Genomic DNA, 20980 nt, shown 5'->3' with positions numbered 1-20980 from the left:
GCAGAGGCACTGTGTCCCCTGCAGACTGGGACCACTTGGCAATCTTGCACGGTCTTCTGGGAGAAGTGGTTACTGGTGATGTCATTGATGTATTTGTTGTGCTAGCTAGAGTGTGGAGCCATCCAGCCTTTCCCGTGGGAGCGTACCCTGACCTCGGGAATGGGTAAGAGGTGGTGCTAGCCCTGCAGCCCTCCCTATGGAGTTGATGTCAGACTGGACTACTTCCTAATCAGCCAAAGTCTCCGACTCAGCCCTTCTCAGCTCTCCACTCCCTTTCTCCAACACAGATCCGTTCGCCCTGTGCCAGGAGTCTCTAAACTCAGAGGGTTCATTCCCAACAAGGGACAGGTTAGTTCTCTAATCTGATTACTGTGTGACCTTGTGCAAGTCAGTTCCCTTCTCTGGCCCTCATGTCCTTGGACCAGAATATTTGAATCTTCCTGCAGCTCTAGTCTCCAATAGAAAGACTATGATTCATGCATGTGAATGTGTAGCAGGGAACACTCCCTTTGAGCCCATGGGCCCCCTAATTCCAAACGCCTGGCTTGTGACAGACCAGGACTGTCTTCGTTTGCTTGGTGGGGAATAATGAAGTCTTTCCTCTTCTATTAACAGAATGACAAACAGGAAGTTATCAGAACAAGGCAAATAAAAAAGTTACAATATTTCAGAGCCGGTAGCAAATACATAAAAAGACCACACAGAGGGGGGAAATTTCTATCAGATGGAGCGAGACAACATATAATTTCTAAAACAGGGAGAAATGTAAGAAGTGCTCAGTAAGGAAAATCTTAAAAATAATCTACATGGGAATTCAATCTTTGGAAACTGAGGAAAAAAAATTGGTAGGGAAGTTATTTGTCAGAACTGGAAAAGAAAGGCATCTGTAAACTCTAGTCTTCCAGATTCACAGCTTTGAGCTGAAAGTTGGTTGCTGCTTTACTGACCAAGACTTTTGGAAATTTTTGGAGCATCAAGAAAGGAAGTTTCAATTCTCTATTTGCCACTCTTATTTTGAGGAAGGCTTTCTCTTGTTTGAGGACAGTTGACAAGGCTGGGTTCCTGTGTTCTAGGTGGGCAGTGTCTGTACTGGCCTCCTTAATGCAGCACAGACTCCCTCCCCTGGGAGTGCCAGCAAGGAAGACTAACTGGCCCGGTTTGCCCAGGACTGAGGGTCTTTCAGTGCTAAAACAGAGACAGCCCCTGGTAAATGAGGGCAAGTTGGTCACTCAGGAGCCAGCCAGCCGGCTTAGATCCTATGCATATACCAACAGCCCCAGACTACAATTTCCCTTGAGAAATGCATATCCAAATGGGATGGCCAAGAATACTCTGTGCTACGTTGCGTCAAAAGCTTACCCTTCCCTCCGGTGCCATTAGGATCCAGTGAGAGAGCTTTGGGGGTTCCCGGCAGAGGGGTGCAGGGGATGGTGGTCCCTTATACCCACACACCGAAGCCCCTCGTTCACCTCTGCTCCTCTCTCAACCTTTGTGTGCAGTTGTACTTTTTGAGGGAACGGCGCTTTAGCCACCCAGTGTGGCAAATTACCAACATTGTCCCTAAACCAGCGATTTCCTTCTTCTCTGCCACGTAGCCAAGGTGTAAATGCTCCAGGTCCCCTGACAGCCCAGCTAAAAGGTTTTCCTGTCAGGCCAGCAAAACCAGGGTGAGGTGTGGCCCTCAAAAGCTCTCTTCCCCTATGGCCCTTTGGTCCATACTGCTGGAGTCTTTGTGGTTCCCAGAAAATAAAGACAGCTGCCACGGGACCTCCAATTCCTAGTCCTTTGCTTCCAGTTTTGCAGGCAGAAGCCCTGTCATTCTGCTCAATTAACCCATCCTCAATGCTACCAGTCACCACCATGTCTTTTTAGGATTCTTTTATATAAATAAAAACGCTACCTTCTTTCAGAATAGCTTCATTCTAAGATCAATAATACGATTAGCCATCTATACATTGCCTTGCTTGTAGGGATTTGTTCCCATGTTACTTCCTCCTAGGCCTTTTGTGAAAACCACACCAGAACGATAACAAGGAAGCGTCTCTTGCACAGCTGTGGGGCGTTCTGGGCTACAGGTGCCCGCCCTGCCCCTCTCCCTCCACCACAGACCACCCCGTTCTACTCCACTCCACTCCCCCCACCCCACCACACAGAACCTCGGCTCTGAGAGGGAACCCCCTATTCTAGGGGTGCTGAGGTCCTGGTATCTGAAGTTAAAAATGTGGAAAACATTTTCCTAGGGAAGAAATCTAACACAAGATGGTCAGATGCAGCGGAACAATTACCAGTGAAATTACGCTTCAGGGACATTATGCGTCAAATGGGATTCTGTGGGCTACTTTAGTGTGTAATTTTGTGAAAGCTAACCACTGTTTTTTGTGGAAAAACCATTTCCAAATGCTGTTACTTACATTAAAATATGAAATTAAGGTTTCCTCTCTGAACTCTACCCTTTTCTTTCCCCTTGCACTTCCAGAAAACCTTATGGCTAATAACACCATAAATAGCAAGAAAAAAAATCTTACGTGATTAAAACATCAGCACAAATTATGGTTCCCTGACTGAAAAATTCCATTTGTTTCCTCTCTCACTTCCTTATCTCTCTCTGCGCCTGTCCCCTGGGTTTAGGCTCTTCCTGGCTTCGGTTCACCAGCAGATGTGTCGTTGCTCCCAGAGAGCCCAAGCCATAAGGCTGCCCCTGATCCCACAGCCTCATCCAAGTGAAACCCAGTGAGACTCGCTGCTCTGAGGACCGCCCCACCCCCATACCAGCTATTTTCCCAGAAATACCACTATTTCTTTGAGATCTACTGGCCACAGGATCATTAATAACGCCCACATTCGATTTTATGGACCCCTTTGGTTTTGGGTTTTTTAAAGAATGCATAACTCTGATCTCACTGGATCCTAATGGCACTGGAGGGAAGGGTAAGTGGCACAGGTGTTCCAACTCACCTGGCACTCGGGGGAGAACAATCCACCCAAACCTTCACACAGGGGCTAACCAAGAACTGACTCCCGCTGTGGGGGTTCCAGGCAGAGGGGTGCAGGGGATGGTGGTCCCTTATACCCACACACCGAAGCCCCTCGTTCACCTCTGCTCCTCTCTCAACCTTTGTGTGCAGTTGTACTTTTTGAGGGAACGGCGCTTTAGCCACCCAGTGTGGCAAATTACCAACGTTGTCCCTAAACCAGCAATTTCCTTCTTCTCTGCCATGTAGCCAAGGTGTAAATGCTCCAGGTCCCCTGACAGCCCAGCTAAAAGGTTTTCCTGTCAGGCCAGCAAAAGCAGGGTGAGGTGTGGCCCCCACCTCTGTGCCTTTTCCTTCATCCGGGCTGTTCTCCCCTCTTCTCAGCGTTCCAGCCCATTTTCATGACCAAACTCCCGCCCTGGCAGCATTTCCTCACCACCACAGCCCACTCTGGTGTGCCTGGCTCCATTCTCCTGTCCACACTCACATATATGGGTATGAGAGCCATACAGACAGTTTATCATTCTTGCTCTGCGTTATGTCCTTTTATGTCTATTGGCTTCAGTTCCCCATCACACTATACATTCTTGAGTATGGAAACCACGGACCCTCCGGTAGCTCAGGAATTTTATATACTAAGAGTGATAATAAGAATAATAAAATAGATGATACATTTCCCTATGATTTGGAGTGATTGTTTTATCCATCCGCTGACAATCAGAGGCAATTTTGTGTCCTTGTTAAGACGTGTGCTCTGGAGCCAGGCTCTGGGTTTGAATCCTGGCTTTCCCACTTACTGGCTACATGACCCTGGGTGACTTTCCTAGCCTTTCTCTGCCTCAGTTTGTCTGAAAAGTGGGGATAACAATAGTGCCTGCCTCCTAGGATTAAAAGACTTAATGCATATAAAGTGCGTTGAACGCTCCCTGACACACAGCCAGCCCTCCATGCATATTAGCTACTGGTGTCATTTTTCTTTTAAACATTTACTATGTACCAGGCAATGTGCTAACGGCCTGGTGAAGGTTATCTCATATAATTCCCACAACACTGCTGTGACAGCCGTACCACGATTATCCCCACTGTACAGAAAACGAAGGCACAGCAAGGTTAAGTCACTTGCCCAAGGACACGTAGCTAGTAACATACAATCTCCCTAGAGGGTGGGGCCCGTGTCTCTCTTTGTAGGATCATGTGCCTTCCTCCTTCATCATAAAGAAATGTAAGACCATCACACCACCTTTAAGGAGATCGCGTTCTCCAGGGTTGCCAAATAGTCCTAAAGGTGACAGTGCTCATCCCTGGTCATGAAGACATCAAATGTCAGTCTTGTTCCCAGACTATTTCAGAAACAAATTTAAATGTTTTTGGAGTGAGGCCAGGGCAAGCTGGGAATGAGGGTGGCTTAAATAAAGCAAATATGAGGGCCAACATCCCAGTCCAAAGTGACCCCCTCATTACCTGCCATTTCCTTCTTGCCATGTATTTCTTCATCCGGTCCTTGGAGAGCTTCTTGGCCTCCATGTTCTTGGTGTCTTTCATTAGCCATGGATGCTGAAGGCACTGGGTGCAGTCCAGGCGGTTTCTGATGGAGGCAGAGATCAGAGGATTTCTGAGCAGGAGGGGACCTCAGAGACTGCTGGTCAAATCAGAAATGGGAGGTCACCTGTCCCCAGTCACACAGGGCTGAGCTGAGGCCTCTCTGCTCCCAGTCCATCCACCATGATCAGGATCACCGTGTTCCTGGCCTTTTCCCTCTCTTGGTCTGGGTTACACTGACTGGACCCAGAACAGGTGAGTGTTAAGAAGACCTAACCACCAAGTAAGCAAGTGGAGTCTCATGACCTGCCCTTGGGGTCTAGGAAGGTTAAGCGCTGGACAGACATTTCTGGGAATGGCTGGCACCATATTCCAGGGTGGAGTCATTCTGCTGGTCACATGGGGATTGGGGTTGGCATTGTGGAGGCCTAATCCTTCTGCCTCCTTGTCTAGTGGAGGCTAGAGTGAAACATTAGGCCCAAATCTCCAAGGACCACTGAACTCTCATGTCTTATGGTGTGGCTGACTATCAGGTTTCTCCTGTTAGAACCCAGAGGTATGTCCTACATACTACCTTAGAACTGCAGTGAAACTCATTTAATCTTTCTGAAAGCTCTGGGAATCTAGAAATATTTTAGGGCCATCGCTTTACTTGTAATAGGACTAATAAAGCCCAAAGAGCCAAATGTGAACATGTGTAGAAAACTGAGTATAAATTTGCTAAGTACACCAAACTGTAGTGATCTTTAGATAAAGGGATTGTGGATTATTTTAATTTTCTTATATTCAAATTTTCTACAATTTGCATGTGTTGATTTTATAATAGAAAAACATTTTAACAAGTGCTGATAGATGGAGACTTCTGGTTGAAGAGATGTTGAGTTTAAAGAGTTTATGGGAATCTAGTGTCTTGATCTATTTGAAATTAGTTCTTTGGTGAGTTCATTTTATGAGCACAGAGGGGCCAACACAGTTCATTACTGAATTAATTCAAGGTCAAAATAGGGTATATACACAATATCTTATTTCCCAAGTCTTCAGGGAATGAAGCTTGGTTGACAAAAGCTGCGCTCGGACCAGAGTTATTAGGAAGGAGGCGTGCATGTCCCCGAGGCACCCTTGGAGTAGGAATCCCTCATGGAAGGGAATCTAGACCCCCACAACATCCAGATTCTCCTTGGGTTACGCCTCCTTCTGATACAAAGACTGTGACAGCAAAATGCTAAAAAGACCTCCGTGACAAAGAGCGTGGAAGCCTCTGGAGGAGTTTGGCCCTGAGATGGCTAAAAAGGACTGAGAGGAGGGTAGGTGCCCAGAAAATCAGACAGAATCATTCTAAGAGACCCTCCAGCATTGCTCTTTCAGCAACTGCGCTCTCCTATCCCAAACAGGACTCCTCTCGTGGGTGAGCAAGATGACCGTCAGCCTCAGGGGTGTCTGGGGGCCAGCCAGACAGGGCAGAATCTAGGCCACAAGGTCACCTGGCGAATGCACAGCCTCCCCCTCACCCATGGAGTCAGGCTGCTCCTCCCCTTCTCATCACCTGGCGCACCACATATTTCAACATACCCTTTCCAGAGTAAAGCTTATAACTGCTCCCCATTGCCAAATACAACTCCATCGGGCTCCTGGAGCCACGTCCTGCCCCATCTGGCCACCTGTTTACAGAGTGGGTCAGGAGTCCAATAGGCCAGCTGCTCTCACCTGACACCCCCACTATGTTCTCACCTGACACTCCCACTACTTCCTTCCCCTGGGGCAGGCCAGCTCTCCCTACACACACATAGCCCCCTCACCTTTGCTTTCGTTTCGCTGGCTCCTCTCATCAGGAGAGTCCTCACCAATGAATTCTGTCTAGTCGCCACCACGGCCCCCTCCACCTTCACCTCCTCTGCTCAGTCTCCTCTACAACTCCCACCTCCACTCCGCTTTCACTGACATACTGAGCGACTTGTGTGTCTGACCCTTCCTCACAGCCTTTGGCCATCTCTGTGCCTGAACACACCGGCCTCCCACTGTTCATCACTGTTTTATATATTCATCCACTGACCAGGAAGCTCCAGCAGGCAGAGGAGGGGAACCTCAATGCACTGTTACTGCGGGGACAGAGACGGAGCTGGGAGAGGGCTGAGCCCAGTGCTTCGGGATCACAGCCTGACTTTGGCCAGTGGTAGAGGGTGCCTGGCCATGTTCAGGCAGGCAGTTCTTAAATAATTTAGATATGAAAGAAACACCAAGCCAGAATAGACTGGGAATGTGATCAGGACCCACAAATAGGATACTTCCCGTGCAACCCCTAAAGAGGGGCTGAGGTTTCAGCCGGACTTCATAGGAAGATAAAAGGGGCTGTCATTATTCACATTATTCACATACAACAAGCTGCCGCCCGCCCTGCAACTCGGTCAAGCGTTGCTTTTCAAGTGAGGCTTCTGTGCTTCTAAAGATGAGTAGAGTATCTGACATCAGGGAGCAGGGGCCTAGGAAGACCCTTTCCCAGCCCCCCAACTCCCAATGCCCACCCTCCCCTCCTCAGGTGAGGAGGGACCCACGTCAGGCAAAAGAAATCCCTGCTTCCGGACACCCGTCCAGGGAGTGGGGAAGCTGAAAAGACTGAAATCTCAACTCATTACTTCATATCTTTCTTCAGCAAATTGCTGATAAAATCCTTGGCATCATCGGAGATCTCATCAAAGGCCTCGTCGTCAAAGTCCCAGGTGGCTGAGGTAACGTTGGCTAAGGTTTCGTTATCGTTGTCACCCATGAAGGGGGAAAGTCCACTGACCCTGGGAGATAAGAGCAGGAGAGCGGGTGAATGGGGGGTTGGTAGGCAGCGGAGGGTGGGAAGATCCCCCCGAGTGAGTGCTAACTGGGGTCAAAGGTGAAGGCTGACAAAGCCCTGCACCCTGAAACGCCCTCTCGCCTGTTCTCCTCCCACCACGGAAAGAAGAGAGGGTGTGGCTCCCCAGGCTTTTGTGGCTCAGCCTCTTCTCAGTGCTCACTGTACTCTTGGGTGTCACCTGCCTCCTGACACCACCTGCCTGTGAGGCTGAGGCAGAGGAATTTACTTCAGTTTCTGACTTCCACACAATATTCAGCAGGTGCCCCCACTCTTCTATTCTTCCCCACAGCCCAGGCTAGAACTTCATCCCACAGAACCCTCTCTAAGGTCCTGCGTAGAGGTGTCCCTTCCTTCCTCCCAGTGCTCCTGCCCCGCTCGCCATGGACTGGTCACACGGCACAGCCCTCAGCACTCAGCACTGCACCCATCTGCCGGCCCCCTTCCACCTCTCATCCTCATACCCTTCAGCACCCACAAGAGGGCCCAGCACACTCAGGATGCTGAGCAAAGGTGTAGCTGCATGGCAGACTTTGAATCGGCAACATGGGATTGGTGATCCATCTACACTTGAGTTCACTGAGCCTGAGGCATTTAGGCCAAACCAGAAAGCTTCCCCAGGAGGTACCACGGCAGAGGAAAGAGCACAGGTCATTTGCTGGGTGCCCTTGGACAATTTCCCTAATCTCTCCATCATGGTTTCCTCCTCTGTAAAATGGAGAACCTGCCACTTAACTACAGAGAGGTCACTGTCTCTTCTGCTTCTACTTATTCTACTTCTCCTCTTCCTCCTTTGCCCTCTCCATCACCATCATCACAGCAGTGAACATTTATCAGACATTAACTGTGTGCCTGGCCCTGGGCAAAGAGCTGAAGACGGAAGAACGCACTCAATCTTAACACCACCCTATAATACAGGCAACTCATTACTTTGTTTAACAGATGAGGAAACTGAGGTGCAGAGTGGGGTTAAGTAACTTGTCCAAGGATTCACAGTCAGTGAGATTTGAACCCCGGCATCTGTCTCGAGTGCCTGTATCTCACCTGCTACTTTACACGAATATTTCTATGAAGATGAAGTAAATTGTAGTGCAAAGCACCGGGCACGAGGCCTGGTCCACAGTAAGGAGCCCGGTGCATGACCACAGATATCACACAGTCCTTCTGTACGCAGTTCCCCCGACTCCCTCACCAGCCTGTGATCCCAGGAATGACTCGTTTACCAACAGCACAAGCGAAATAAAATTCCGAAGGTAAAGTATCTCAAAGCCAAATAGAACAGATATATGGCTCACCGGCCTCCCCTCTCACCTCTGTGCACCTCCTTTCACACCAACCCTCCGCCCCACCGCTCACCCTGACCTGGGGCCGGCCCTGTGGGTGTGAGGCCTGCACAGCTGCACAGAGCCCCGCCCCGAGAAGGCCCCGCTGTTGGTTTAATGCTCTGCTGCTGTCACCTTGAAATTCTTAATAATGTTTGAACAAGTCGCCCTACCTTTCTATTTTGCACTGGGCCCCACAAATTATGCTGCTGGTCCTGCCCTGACCCCACCTGAGCCCCATGAGATGGATCTTGGGCCCTCATGCCATCAACCTCCCGAGTTAAGTCCTCACTAACGTCCCTTCCCCCAAATCCTTATGAACCGTCATCGTAAACAACAACACGAACCCTTCTGGAGCTGTTTTAGCATCAAGAGGCCTCGCTTACGAAATTATATCCATACCTGAAAACTAAATATTGTAAACCAAAACCCAATGAAATGTTCTAAGGAAAGCTTGCTACTGGGAGGAACCCTCTGATGAAAACTTTTGTAAAAAGAAGAAAGCGTTTACAATGCAAATTATATCCCCCAATCAATATATTTGTGTTTTTAGTAATCACTTTTTGTAGATGGCATTAATGGGTCTAAAAGCAAGACACTGACCTACGTTTTAAGGAGGCATGGAGAGAATCACTCTCGGTCACGTCACAATGAGGGAAGGGCGGGAGCTTATTAGTTGCCGCGTCTGCATTGTCATATGCGACTCCTTTCCATTCTCTGGGCCTCAGCTTCCCCTTTTATACGCCAAGGATAGGGTAGAATTCCTAGGGGCTCCCAGCTTTCCCTGTCTCTGTGTGGCCTAAGCTAGCCCCACCGAGAAGCAGCCTGACTCCTGCTTGTCACTACCTGCTTCCTTCTGTCTCCACATTTTCCACTTGGAACAGAGAAGCGGGGAAGTCCAGCAGCACGGCAGAAGGCTGCAGGGGAATAAGCACACAGCCTGCTGTGGAATGCGAAAGGTCCCCCTCTGTAAACCTCCTTTCCTAATTAGGAGCTATAATCCTGCAAAGATAGGGCTTAATCTCTGTAATGATCACAGGCGGGGAGAGTCCCCTGGCCTCTGGCGCTCTTCCCTCCTGACAGCCCAACCCTCTGAAACACCCCCTGGGCTTCGGCTGGCTCCTGGCCCGCCTCAGCTCCCCCAGCATTTCCCCCATGACGGAGGACGTCTCCAAAGTGAAACTTGGAATATATGCAGAGCATGATGACAAAGAGAGCATCTGAATTTTAGTAACGCTGTTTCTAGGTGGTGGGTTTTTGCAGGATCTTTTTTAGACTTTCTTTTTTGGACTTTTTCTTTATTGCTGGCATTTGCATAAGGATCATGTGTCTTCTTACCAAAAAAAAATCAACCCAATCAACAAACACAATACCCTTAGCATTAAAAACACAACTACTCGCCTCTCCCCTTCGTCTTATCTAGTTTTGAACTGAAGGGGATCAGAGGAAGCCACTCCAAAATCTTTGGCGTCAGGATTATTTTGAGCTGAAGGCAATTAGATCTCTGCCCTCCCACTTTCTGTCTAAAAGCAGGACATAAGCTTCTCTTTGGTAAGGTCACATAAATTCCCACTTGTAAAGGTGTTTGCCTCTTCCATACCAGGAAGAGGAGAAAGACTCTTACCAAACCTTGCTAAACAACCCTCATTTATCCTACATTTCCTAGTCATTTTCTCATAATTTACCCACTCCAGAAGCCCCAAACCCCTTTTCCTTTGTCTAGTTATTTCTTTACAATTTATCATTCTTTATTAAAATTGTATATAAGCCCCAAATTCTAAATGCCTCCTTGAGTCATGTATCTTTGTGAACTCCTGTGTACGAGTACATAATTGAATCTGTTTTTACTTCTTGTTAATCTGTCTTTTGTCAGTTTGATTTGCAGACCCCCAAGATCAGAACCTAAGAGGGCAGAGGAAAGTTTCTTCCTCCCCAACATAACCAGAGGATTGATCTGGTTTTCACAAAGCCAGTGTGGGCAGGTTCTTGGACACTCAACTTTGTCTTCACTGCCATTGTCTTTCTCAAGTGTGTCACACAGTCTTCCTGTGAATTTTGAATGGCTCAACATTGGTCTTTGTGTTGACAAATCACAAAAGTCACACCTGCAGGGTGTTCTAATTTCTTAACCCTTAATTTCTAACTGCAGCAAAACTTCGCCCAGGGAATCTGACGTGGAAGACTGTTCTGCTTGCAGGGCAGAGAGAAAGAAGGGCACAGAAATGCCTCTCAAACCACACTTTCTCCTCGGTGTTTTTCAAGTAGCAGCAGACCCTCCGCATGAAAGGCCAGCCGAGGGGACCACACATATGCCAGCAGAACTACTGAGTGCCTAGAAAGGGGTTGGTCTTTCATCCCATTTTACCCTTCAGATGCTCCTCCCCTGGTGTGGAAGATAGGAGAGGCGTGGGCAGGTCCCACAGGAAGGGCTGGGGATTGCTTTGTGCAGTGGCCTAGGAGGCAGAGGCCAGGGTTTGGTCACACTAACCTCAGCCCAAGTCCCTGGAGAGCAAAACCTGGAGGTGGTGGCTGGGCCTGGTGTGGACACAAGACACCTGGAGGTCACAGGAACTGGATCAGAGTGCGTCTGGCTCAGTGGTGGGGAGGGCAGAAGCAGCCCTGGGTGGGGCTACCGGATGCCTCTGAAGGGCCCTGCATGCAAACTGGAGTCTGACTGAGTAGGTACCCAATGCTTGGATATCGGGACTCCTCACTGGGCTGCTGTGTCCAGAAGTTAGACTCCAGGTGGGCATGGCCCCGGCTCTCTGGACCGTGGTAGGTGCTCAACAAATGAGCTGAAATGGGAAGTCTGTCACTGAGCCAGTAGCAAGATGGTCAGGAGGCGAGAGCAGAGCAATATTTGCTCTTCACCTTGGTTTGGGGGAGGGGAGGGAGAGAGGGAGTTCTGAAATAGGGACGAGGGCAGGGCACAGAGCAGGGTTTTGGGGTCCCCACAGGCAGTGAGGGAACACCAAGTCCTCAGGAAATAGGGGAGAGGGAGGCAAGAGAGGGAAGGAGGTCTTAGAAAAGGAGGCTTGGAATGTCCTCCGTGATGAAGGGAGGTGGGAGCATCCCAGGCTTCTCTCCTGCCAGAAACCAAATGGGTATGGCTAATCCCAGAAGAGCCTCCAGGAGATTCATGAGATCTACCACCTCCCTTCAGAGTCAGGGGTGAGAGGGCGGGGGCCCACAACCCCACCTGCTGCATCTCTCTCCTGCCTGGAAAACCCAGGCAGGCAGTGGGGTCAGGGTCTGCAGTGCTGGGGCAGGAACTGCGCTGATCTCTCCAAAGGGTTGAAGAAGGAGTTCTTCCAACAGAGTCAGAGCCACCACAGTGACAGAGCAGGTCGCTTAGGAGGCACGCACCAAATACATGTTGAATAACAAATGAGCTATCACCTGTTCCCCTCCAACTCCCCGGCCTCCCATCTCTCACTGGCCCCAGAAAGGAGATCGGGGATAGGTTCTCCGGAACAAACGTGGACGGTGGCCCCGACACGGACTGTCAGGCAGACAACCAAGCTCCAAAGAGTGGCGCAAAAGAATCTCTTCTGGGGGCTTCCAGCTGCTCCAGAATTTTTCAAGGCAGGAACTGAAAGGAAGTGCTCTGGCTGGCTGCAACTTTTGTTTTTGGCACCACATGTTCTGCTGAGGGAGAGGACTCCCAGACCTGAATGCCCACTGTGACAGCCAGCCCAGAAGAGTCCCAGAGGGCAGAGCAGCTCCCCGTGGTGGGTGCAGGAGAGAGGATGCTGTGCAGGGCTGACCTGTGTCTGTCACCTGCTTCCCTGAGCCAGACACACACCTCTCCCCATCCTGGCCTCCCCCTGCCAGAAGATCTTCGGGCTGGTGCACCATTCATCAAAGTCATTTTCTCCTCATTTCAAAGAGGTCTTTCCTATTTCTTGGTCTTAGCTTTAAGAGTAATCTAGTGAACAATATAACATATTATTCAAATTACTATGTTCCTCCACTTAAAAGAATTTTCATTTTAGGGGCCCGCTCCGTGGCTGAGTGGTTAAGTTTGTGCGCTCCGCTGCAGCGGCCCAGGGTTCGGATCCTGGGCGCGGACATGGCACCGCTCGTCAGGCCATGTTGAGGCGGTGTCCCACATCCCACAACTAAAAGGACCTGCAACTAAGATATACAACTATGTACGGGGGGGTGGGGTGGGAAATAAAGATTGGCAACAGTTGTTAACCCAGGTGCCAATCCTTAAAAAAAAAAAAAAGAATTTTCATTTTAAAATAAAGTGCTCTTATGAGCCAGTAATTCTAGTCTAGATCAGGTATCCAACAGAAATGCATTAATGTATCCACTAAAACACAGGCACCAGAATACCTGTAATACACCAAACTGGGATCTACTGACAAGCCCATCAGCGTAGAATGGATGAATAAATTGATGACGTTCACACAGTAGAGTACTATGCAGCACCGAGAATGACAAGCCATAACTAACTACACACAATAATGTGGATGAATCTCACAAACAACGTTGAGCAAAAGAAGCCAGGCACTTCTTTCTCTATTACTCTTTGGTTTACATAAAGTTTAAGAACAGGCAAAACTAAGGCATGACATTAGACATGAGGACGATGATTATCTCTGAGGGATAGGAACCGAGAGGGGCACTGGCAGGGCTGCAGGGGGCCCTGATGGCATTCGGTTTCTTGATCTGGGGTAGGTTACATGGGTGGTTCATTGTGAAAATATACTGAGCAGTCTGGTCACTTCCCTGTCCCTGACCAGTTGAGTGACCAACTGCCCTGGTTTGCCTGAGACTTTCCTTGCCTTAGCACTGAAAGCCCTGTGTCCTGGGAAATCCATAAGTCCTGGGTGAACTGGCATGGCGGTCACCCTCTAGGACATGGGAAATGGGTGGCTGTGTGGGTTTCCTTGGCCCGAGTTACCTCAATGCCAAATGAAGATCGAATCCCCGCCACAAGCCATCTCCCAGGTTTGTTGTGAGGATTAAACAAGAGCCTAGGTAGAAATCCATGGCTGCAGACATTCCCAATCCCACAGCAGTGGGAAAGCAACTGGGGACAGTGAGGCAAATCTCAATGATGGCTGCAGACAGACCCAGGAACCAAGCCGGGCCGCGGGACAGCTGGGTCTGAACAGCCGAGCTGACCAAAGACTGTTTCTCAAGGGTCAGGTGTCTCCCCAGGGGCCACAGATCCAGTGGGAACACCATCCAGCCTGGGTCAGCCCCAGAAGGGATGAGCTGGGCCCATTCTTCCTTACTCACCAAGGGAGCCAGGAGTACAGAATCAGGTGCCATTTTCTTTACTTATCAGCTCCCTTTCTGCTGGAGTGGGGCCAGGGTCGGGGGGGTGCTGTGGCAGGGGGTGGGCTGGGTAGGGAAAGGCAGGGAAGTCCACTCCTGGCCAGGGAGTTTCTTCTTGACTGCTCCAGGGGGAGGCTGTGGTAGTCAGGGTGACCCCAGGCAGGGAAGAAGATGACCCTCTGGGGTACAGAACCCGTGACACAGGCTCAACCGTGGGAGACTGTCTTAACAGGCCACAGTGAGAGTAAAACTCCTGAGCACGTGAAAAAGCCACACCGCACACCTGACTCCGGCTAACGCTTTTGTAACAGTGCTTCCTACACCTGGCTCGGCAGCAAAATCACCTGGACTGTTTCTCACACTGGGGTCTGAAGACCCCAGGGGTCTAAGAAAGTATTCTTAGAGATCCTCTTCAAGTTTTCTATGAAATGTTTAATTTTTCCTTTTGTAGTGTCAACCAAAAATATTTTTTCAAACTGAAAGCATGCCTATCTGCCTCTTCTGGGAGGCCAGCCCACGCTCCGTGTTGCCACACAAGTTCAGCCTCAGGCGCTGCCTCTGAGGCTGATGACCATCTGCAGCCTGGGTGACTCCGTCAGCGCGATCCCACCCACAGTGTGCGTCCCAGAGCCTCAGAGCACATCCTTGGATCAGCACCTCTGGCCACCTGGCTCCTCTCACAAATGTGGAATCTCAGGGCCCCCACACCTTCTGAGTCAGAACCTGCAATTTAAGGCAAGCCCTAGGGGATTTATGCCTATTAAAGTTTGCAAAGCACTGGTCTAGATTACTGGCCTCTCCTTTCTTCTCCAGCATTAACTGAAATGGCTGTGTATTTTCCACCTGATTTCCCAAGTCTAATTACGGTGTGGCTTTCTGTTGTCTGTTGGCCCTGCTGAGGGCTCTGTCATCAAAAGTGCTTATTAATCAGTCCATATACTGGACTCGGAGACAAGGCTGGCAGTTGGAGTCCCCCTCCCATGAAGATGGGGGTGCTGCCTTGGAAAACAATGATGATGCCCACAGGAGAAGTGCACCTGGGCTCCCTCCCTCCTCCGTGGACCCTACAGACTTACACACCTCAAGGTAACTTCTGTGATACCAGCCACATTCACACCCTCCTGACTAAAGGCCCCAGGCTGGCCAGCATCAGGGAGGGTGAGGATGGGGATCCTGTGTGTGGAGCTAGAGGCTCCAATGGAAGTGTGATGTGGGCTGCTGACCTCATCAGCAGCACAGGAGCAGGGCAGGCTGGTGGGGAAGGAGGTGGGAGCCTGTGGCTCTCCTAAGTCTGGGGCAGGCTCTCCCCAGCTTGACCCACCCTTGCCTTCAAGGTCAGGGCAGCCTGGGGACCCTCCTGTGGGACTCTGCCCCCTCCCCTCTGTGCCCCGAGACTCACAGGATGTAGCAGATGACCCCGATGCTCCACATGTCTGTAGCGTAGCTGATGGGCTCATAGTTGATCACTTCAGGTGCCACAAACTCTGGGGTGCCAAAAAGGACCTTCAGAGACCCGGCATTCTCTGTAACCAGGATGGAGATGGATCAGTTGCCCGGAACAGCCCGGACCCAGCTCACGGTAAGCGGCTGCCCTCATCTGTGTGTTGGGCTCAACCCCAGAGGGACACAGACAAGGCTCGGTCCTCGGTGGCTCTGTCCTTGGAGAATGGCACAGAGACACTCAGCCTCCTGTGAAACCTCAAATGTCCTGAACTGGGGGTGGGGGGGGGGATGGGAGAAGAGGCTGTTAAAGTCCCTGCCCCTGCCAGTTGTTGGTGCATCTGTCCCTCCCAGGAGCCCCCTGAGGCAGGGCTTGTGACGTGCACCTGGTAATGATCTCACACACTCTCTATGTCCCATGCACCTGCTATCTGCTTCACAGGATTTTCCTGTGTAACACTCTCGACAACCCTGAGAGGAAGGGAGGACCCCCTTGCTCCTGAGGAGGAAAGGGAGGCTCAGGGCAGTGGAGTGATTTAATTAGCGGTGGCCAGTACCTACACCGGGGTTCCGACCCCTGCGCCATGCCCCCCAACTCCACTGCCTCTCCATGTGTGGCCTCACGTCTCTCCTGGGCACTGCCGGGAGGAGAGTCGGGGAAAACCATAACCAAGGTGGGGCCTCTGCGCCACACCAGACAGAGGGCCCAGGTGGTATGCACACAGGTACCAGCTCCTGGAGGACCTCAGTGGCGGTGGGGGGCATACCTTTGCCTGTGCACCGCACCTGGTCTTGTCTTACCCCAGAGCCCACAGCAAATGCCACAACAAAGCATTTCACAGCCCTCAGATGCGGAAGCTCTGCTCCCACTCCAACGTAAACTCTTCCTGCTACATTTTAACCCTCCCGGTGCTCTGGTCCTTAGTGGACACCACTGTCCCCACCTGTCCCCTCTCCAGGGAGCCTGCACCTTGTGTCCCTTGGGCTGCGATACTGCCAGCTCCCGAGGTCAGGGGCGCCTTAGTGGTTTAAAGCATCAGTGGCTCCCGTCTGAGGCAGGATCTGTCCACCAGCCGTCGCCCCCAAACCAGGCCTTCAGCAGGAAAAAGCAGAGCAGGCGTATTTGCCCAGCCTCACAGCGCCAGCCACCGGGCAAGTCACAGCCCGGCAGGACCACACTCCTCACTTTCCTCTTTATGGCCCACGCGGCTTCCACCAGGACTGAGTGTCCTAGGAGGAGATTTACCAGGTGGCATCAGCTCCCCCCAGGGTAGTGAAAGAAAGGCCAGCTCGTGCTGGCCCTCGGGCTCCTTGTTAATAGGGTGGTGGTCAGGAGGTGGAAGGTGAAGCTATTTCTTGAATTCCTGAGACATCAAAGAGCTACCTAAGTAGGGTGGACGGAGACGGTGTGTGGCGCAGACAGTCACTGACTAAAATGACTGGGCTGGGTAAAAGGCCCCACCCGCTGTCCCCCATCACACCCCCCTCTGCGGGGCAGGAATAGCAGAGGCACTTTCGAGCATCCTGAACCAGGTCCAGGGTCCTCATTCCAGCCCCAGCACCTCCCCTGGCTCCTGGTGGGACCTGGCAGACAAAGCTACTGTGACCCTCTGTTTCCTCGTCTATAAATGGGGGCTCGTAAAGTCTGCCCTGTCCGCCTCACAGGGTCACTGTGAGAATCCCATGAGAGGAAGCATGTGGGAGTGCTCTGGCAACTGTACAGTGGGATGCAAAAGTGAGGAAGCCCCATCTCCAAGATGAGTTTTGCTGCTGAAGGCAGCAGAGTGAAAAATACAAGAGGGGATAATGATAATAACAATAATTAAAAATAAACGGCTAATACCTACATAGTGCTCACTGTGTGCGAGACACTCCTCCGATCACTCTGCCTGTGTTATCTCATTGGATCCCCTCACAGCTCTATGAGTTGGGCACTCCTAGGATGCCATTTTACAAAGGATTTGAGACCGAGAGTGACACAGCTAGCGAATGATAGGGGCAGGATTTGAACCTGAGCATCTCCATGGTTTCTGATTTTAACTTCTATCTATACATTCCCACTAATAGCCAGCGTGTGGAACACAGACAGCCACCGCCACTGCCATGGCATGCTGGTGACAACAGGAGAGGAGGATCGGCCTCACCCAGCTTCCTGGCCAGCCCAAAGTCGATGAGCTTGATCCTGGTGCCTGTCTTGTTGACACACATGATGTTCTCGGGCTTGAGGTCCAGGTGCACGATGCCCTGCTTGTGGATGTACTGCACGCCCTCTGAGATCTGCCGCATGTACTGGATGCACTCCCGCTCCGTCAGCTCGAAGTCCTCATCGATGATGCGCTCGAACAGCTCGCCCCCTGACACGCTGCAGGACAGAAGGGCGGTCAGACCACAGGGGAGTAGAAGCTGGGGTGGCGGGGAGTCTGGCCAAGGGCAGGCAGCGGGAGCGAGGACTGGCAGGAAAGCCCAGGTGTTGGGGTGCTGGGCACTTTCTGCAGGTTCCTGAGTCCCAGGCCACTGCCCTGTTATACTCGTCTCCATCTTCCATGGTGCAAAGAGAGCCCGGGCCTGCTGGTGTCCTGCTTGGGGGACCCTGCCTGCGCCCACAGAGCCGCTGGGGGATTCAGGGAAGTGTCTGGGCTGGGCGGTTTCAGAGATTGTCATGAACTGAGGGATCCAGACAAGATCTCCTTAGGAACAAGGGTAACCGCCGGGCAGCCTCCTTCTCCCAAATGACTACCGATGGGTAAGGGATCATTCTTATACTTCAGCCGTGTCTTTTAGTCGTAGAGAACTAAGGCTTAAAATACTCACAGTGCCCATAAGCATTTGTTTTGCACAGCCGGGAACAGAAAAATATCTTTGATAATAAGGAGCCTCAGCACATTTTCTACAATCTGTTGGCTGTAACCCACTCTCCTTCCAGCTGTGATGGATTTGTCTCCCCTGGCTGGGCCGACAGCATCAGTTCCTTCCTTTCAGTCATAACTAACGTGTCTTGCCTGCTCCCTAGGCCAGTCTGGCAGCGCAGTATATACTTCCTGCATGCATGGACTTTGGACCCTGGCCATGGTGTTTCTGGGACCCACAGTGGGCATCTTTTGCTAAGGACTGCCCCAGAGGCTGCAGCCCGCCGGCATACTGCCCTTCAGTGCAAATGCACGGCTTCGCTGCCTGAGTTGCATAGGCTCTCTCTGTTCCCCTGTCCCAGCCCTCTGACCCACCCTCCTTGCTCGCTGCTCAGAAAGTTTTAAGCATCTCCTTCGTAACTTATGTAGCATCCAGACATCAGTAAGCTCTTTCCTACAATGGTCTGTAGATTTGCCAGCTGAAAAGGCTGGGTGGGCTTCATTCTGAGCCTGTCCTCTTCCAAGGACCTTCTCTCTTCTAAGGGGAGTCATCATGAAGAAGGGAGAGAGCTGAGTTTGAATCCTATCTCTTCTTTTTACAAGCTGTGTGACCTTGGGCACGTTAGTTAATCTTTCTGAGCCTCAGTTTCCTTATCTGTCCCTACGTCATAGAGTTGTTAGGAATCAAGGAGCTTTATAAAGCATCATGACTGACACACAATAGGTGCTCAGCATGCATTAAACCTCATTTGACAACCTGCAGAGCACCAAGAGGATCTTATCATAGATTCTGGAGGCAGAGACAGACAGGGACGCACCATGGGGCCCAGCACACCACAGCCTCTGTCTGCCTCCATTACCACAGGACAACCGCTTTCACTTCTGGAAGGGCCGAGCTGGGGAAGGTCAGTCTGCGCCACTGGCCACTGGAGGGCGCTGGAACCAAAGCTTTAGAACCAACTGAGCAGGAGGTCCCTGGGCGGCCAGCAGGGGGCGGCCAGCAGGGGGCGGCCAGCAGGGGGCGCCTCGCCCTCCAGCCCTCCGTTTCGACCGCTCTCCACCGAGGGAGGCTCCAAGTCAAACTCTTAGCCCCATTGTCAGTTCTCAGGTGATTCTTAGTATCTCTGTGCGTCAATATTCTCATCTCCTAGATGCAGATAAAAGCAGCACCCCCTCACAGGGCTGCTGTGAAGACTGAGTGAGTCAATGCAAGCAAAGTGCTTAGAAGAGTTCCTGGCACTTAGTAAGTACTCAATAGTGTTAATTATCAATACATTTTTTTTTTTTTTTTTAAGAATCCCTTGGGGCTCTTGAAAATACAGATTCCCCACCTTCTTCCCTTGGGAGGGATCTGAGTATCCACATTTTTAATAAACACCCCAGCTCCTTGTTATGACCAGGCAAGTGTGGGAAACACTGGCTTACTCAATTCCCACCCCAGGAGGCCAGCTGAAATTCTCGTCCTCTGAGAAATCACTCTAGATATCCCCATACGAGATGATGATGCTTCCCTCCCTGGGTTTCCACGGCCTGCTCTCTGCGCTTTTTGCATCGAGTCTGCTTTGTCTTAAAGTTGCTTGTGAACCTGTCTGAAAAAGGTCTGGCTCTTCTTCAGACTCTTCTTTATACCTGGCCAATATCTGCCACAAAGGGCCCCCAAGTGTTTGCTTTTAAATTCAAAATATTCTGAAGAAGCAAGAAACCATTATTTGCAGTGTCCTCAGAATGTCTGAGTGGCAGAAATCTGAGCCACGGAGATAATGACTGCTGTGTTTCTAGAGGGAACCTACTCAACAGAGGTTCAAATAGGTTCATACCTAAATATATTTAATATATTTTGAAAACCATCCCTGTGGTCCATTTTCTAGGAAGAAAGGGGTTACACAAACAGGATTAAAGGTTCTATATAGGTTTCTCTTCAAAATGTTCAGGACTATGGATGGAAAGAAGCCGCCAGCCACAGAGATGGGGTAACGCTGAGGGCCAAGACTGGGCCAGAAGAAATGTGTGCTTCCTAAATTAACTGTGAGGAAATGAATGAATGAAGGAAGGAAGGAAGGAAGGAATAAATACCTACTACCAAGGCTACCTAATCCCAAGGGATCAAATTTATCCCCCAAACCATAGGCTTGGCCAGCCCTCACTGGCAGCCAGAAGGCATGGCACTTCAGGGGACTTGGTACCAGCCACTCCTTGTCTCCTGGCAGCCAGCTAGGTGTTCTTTGATAGATTTTGCCAGTGGCAGCACCAACCTGCAACGGGCCATGGACGACTCGGCCTAAACTGCAAGTCCACTTCTGTGTTCTGGGTCCCACCACTTGGAATGTCCTGAGCACTCCCAGAAGGACAAGCCCAGACTCCAGGCCAGGAGCCTGAAGGGACCCTTGTCTCTGAGCAATGCTGCTATGGCGATGGGGGCCTGTCAGTCATCAGAGGTCAGCATGGCTGAAGACACATTAATTCTGATTTCTCACAGCATCTGAGGCAGCTGAACTGGAGGCAGGGACCCTGGAATACATTTTCCTTTTTCCGAATCACCAGGCATGGTCCTCCTCTTAACCTCCGTTTCTCCATCAAACGAGGAGAAGCGCAAATTGCACTGCTGAAAGCAATCTGTCCCCTCTCAGTGGCCAAGTGTGTTTAAGCTGGGATGGAAGGACAGCTGGAGGATGACCCTGCTGCCTCTTCTCTGCTTGAGTTCCTATCAAGGGGCAGACAAATCTTTTTCCCCAC

At 50.8% G+C, this 20980-nt stretch overlaps 1 protein-coding gene across 28 annotated transcripts in view; it reads right to left on the bottom strand.

Moving 5' to 3' along the window:
• The window catches only part of MYLK (myosin light chain kinase), a 258792-nt gene that overhangs the window by 7681 nt on the left and 230131 nt on the right, over nucleotides 1-20980 (bottom strand). For 24 of the 28 annotated variants that reach the window (XM_070583722.1, XM_070583726.1, XM_070583729.1 and 21 more), the window contains 4 exons: nucleotides 17546-17763; nucleotides 15361-15484; nucleotides 7142-7294; nucleotides 4434-4557 (listed from right to left, as the gene is read on the bottom strand). In XM_070583722.1, the coding sequence (XP_070439823.1) occupies nucleotides 4434-4557; nucleotides 7142-7294; nucleotides 15361-15484; nucleotides 17546-17763 (619 nt within the window). The remainder of the gene's footprint in view (nucleotides 1-4433; nucleotides 4558-7141; nucleotides 7295-15360; nucleotides 15485-17545; nucleotides 17764-20980) is intronic. The other 4 variants (XM_070583727.1, XM_070583728.1, XM_070583746.1 and 1 more) reach the window with 1 other exon arrangement.

This window comes from Equus przewalskii, chromosome 18 (genome assembly GCF_037783145.1).
Source record: "Equus przewalskii isolate Varuska chromosome 18, EquPr2, whole genome shotgun sequence".
Lineage (NCBI taxonomy): Eukaryota > Metazoa > Chordata > Mammalia > Perissodactyla > Equidae > Equus > Equus przewalskii.
This window is presented reverse-complemented; position numbering and strand designations above follow the sequence as displayed.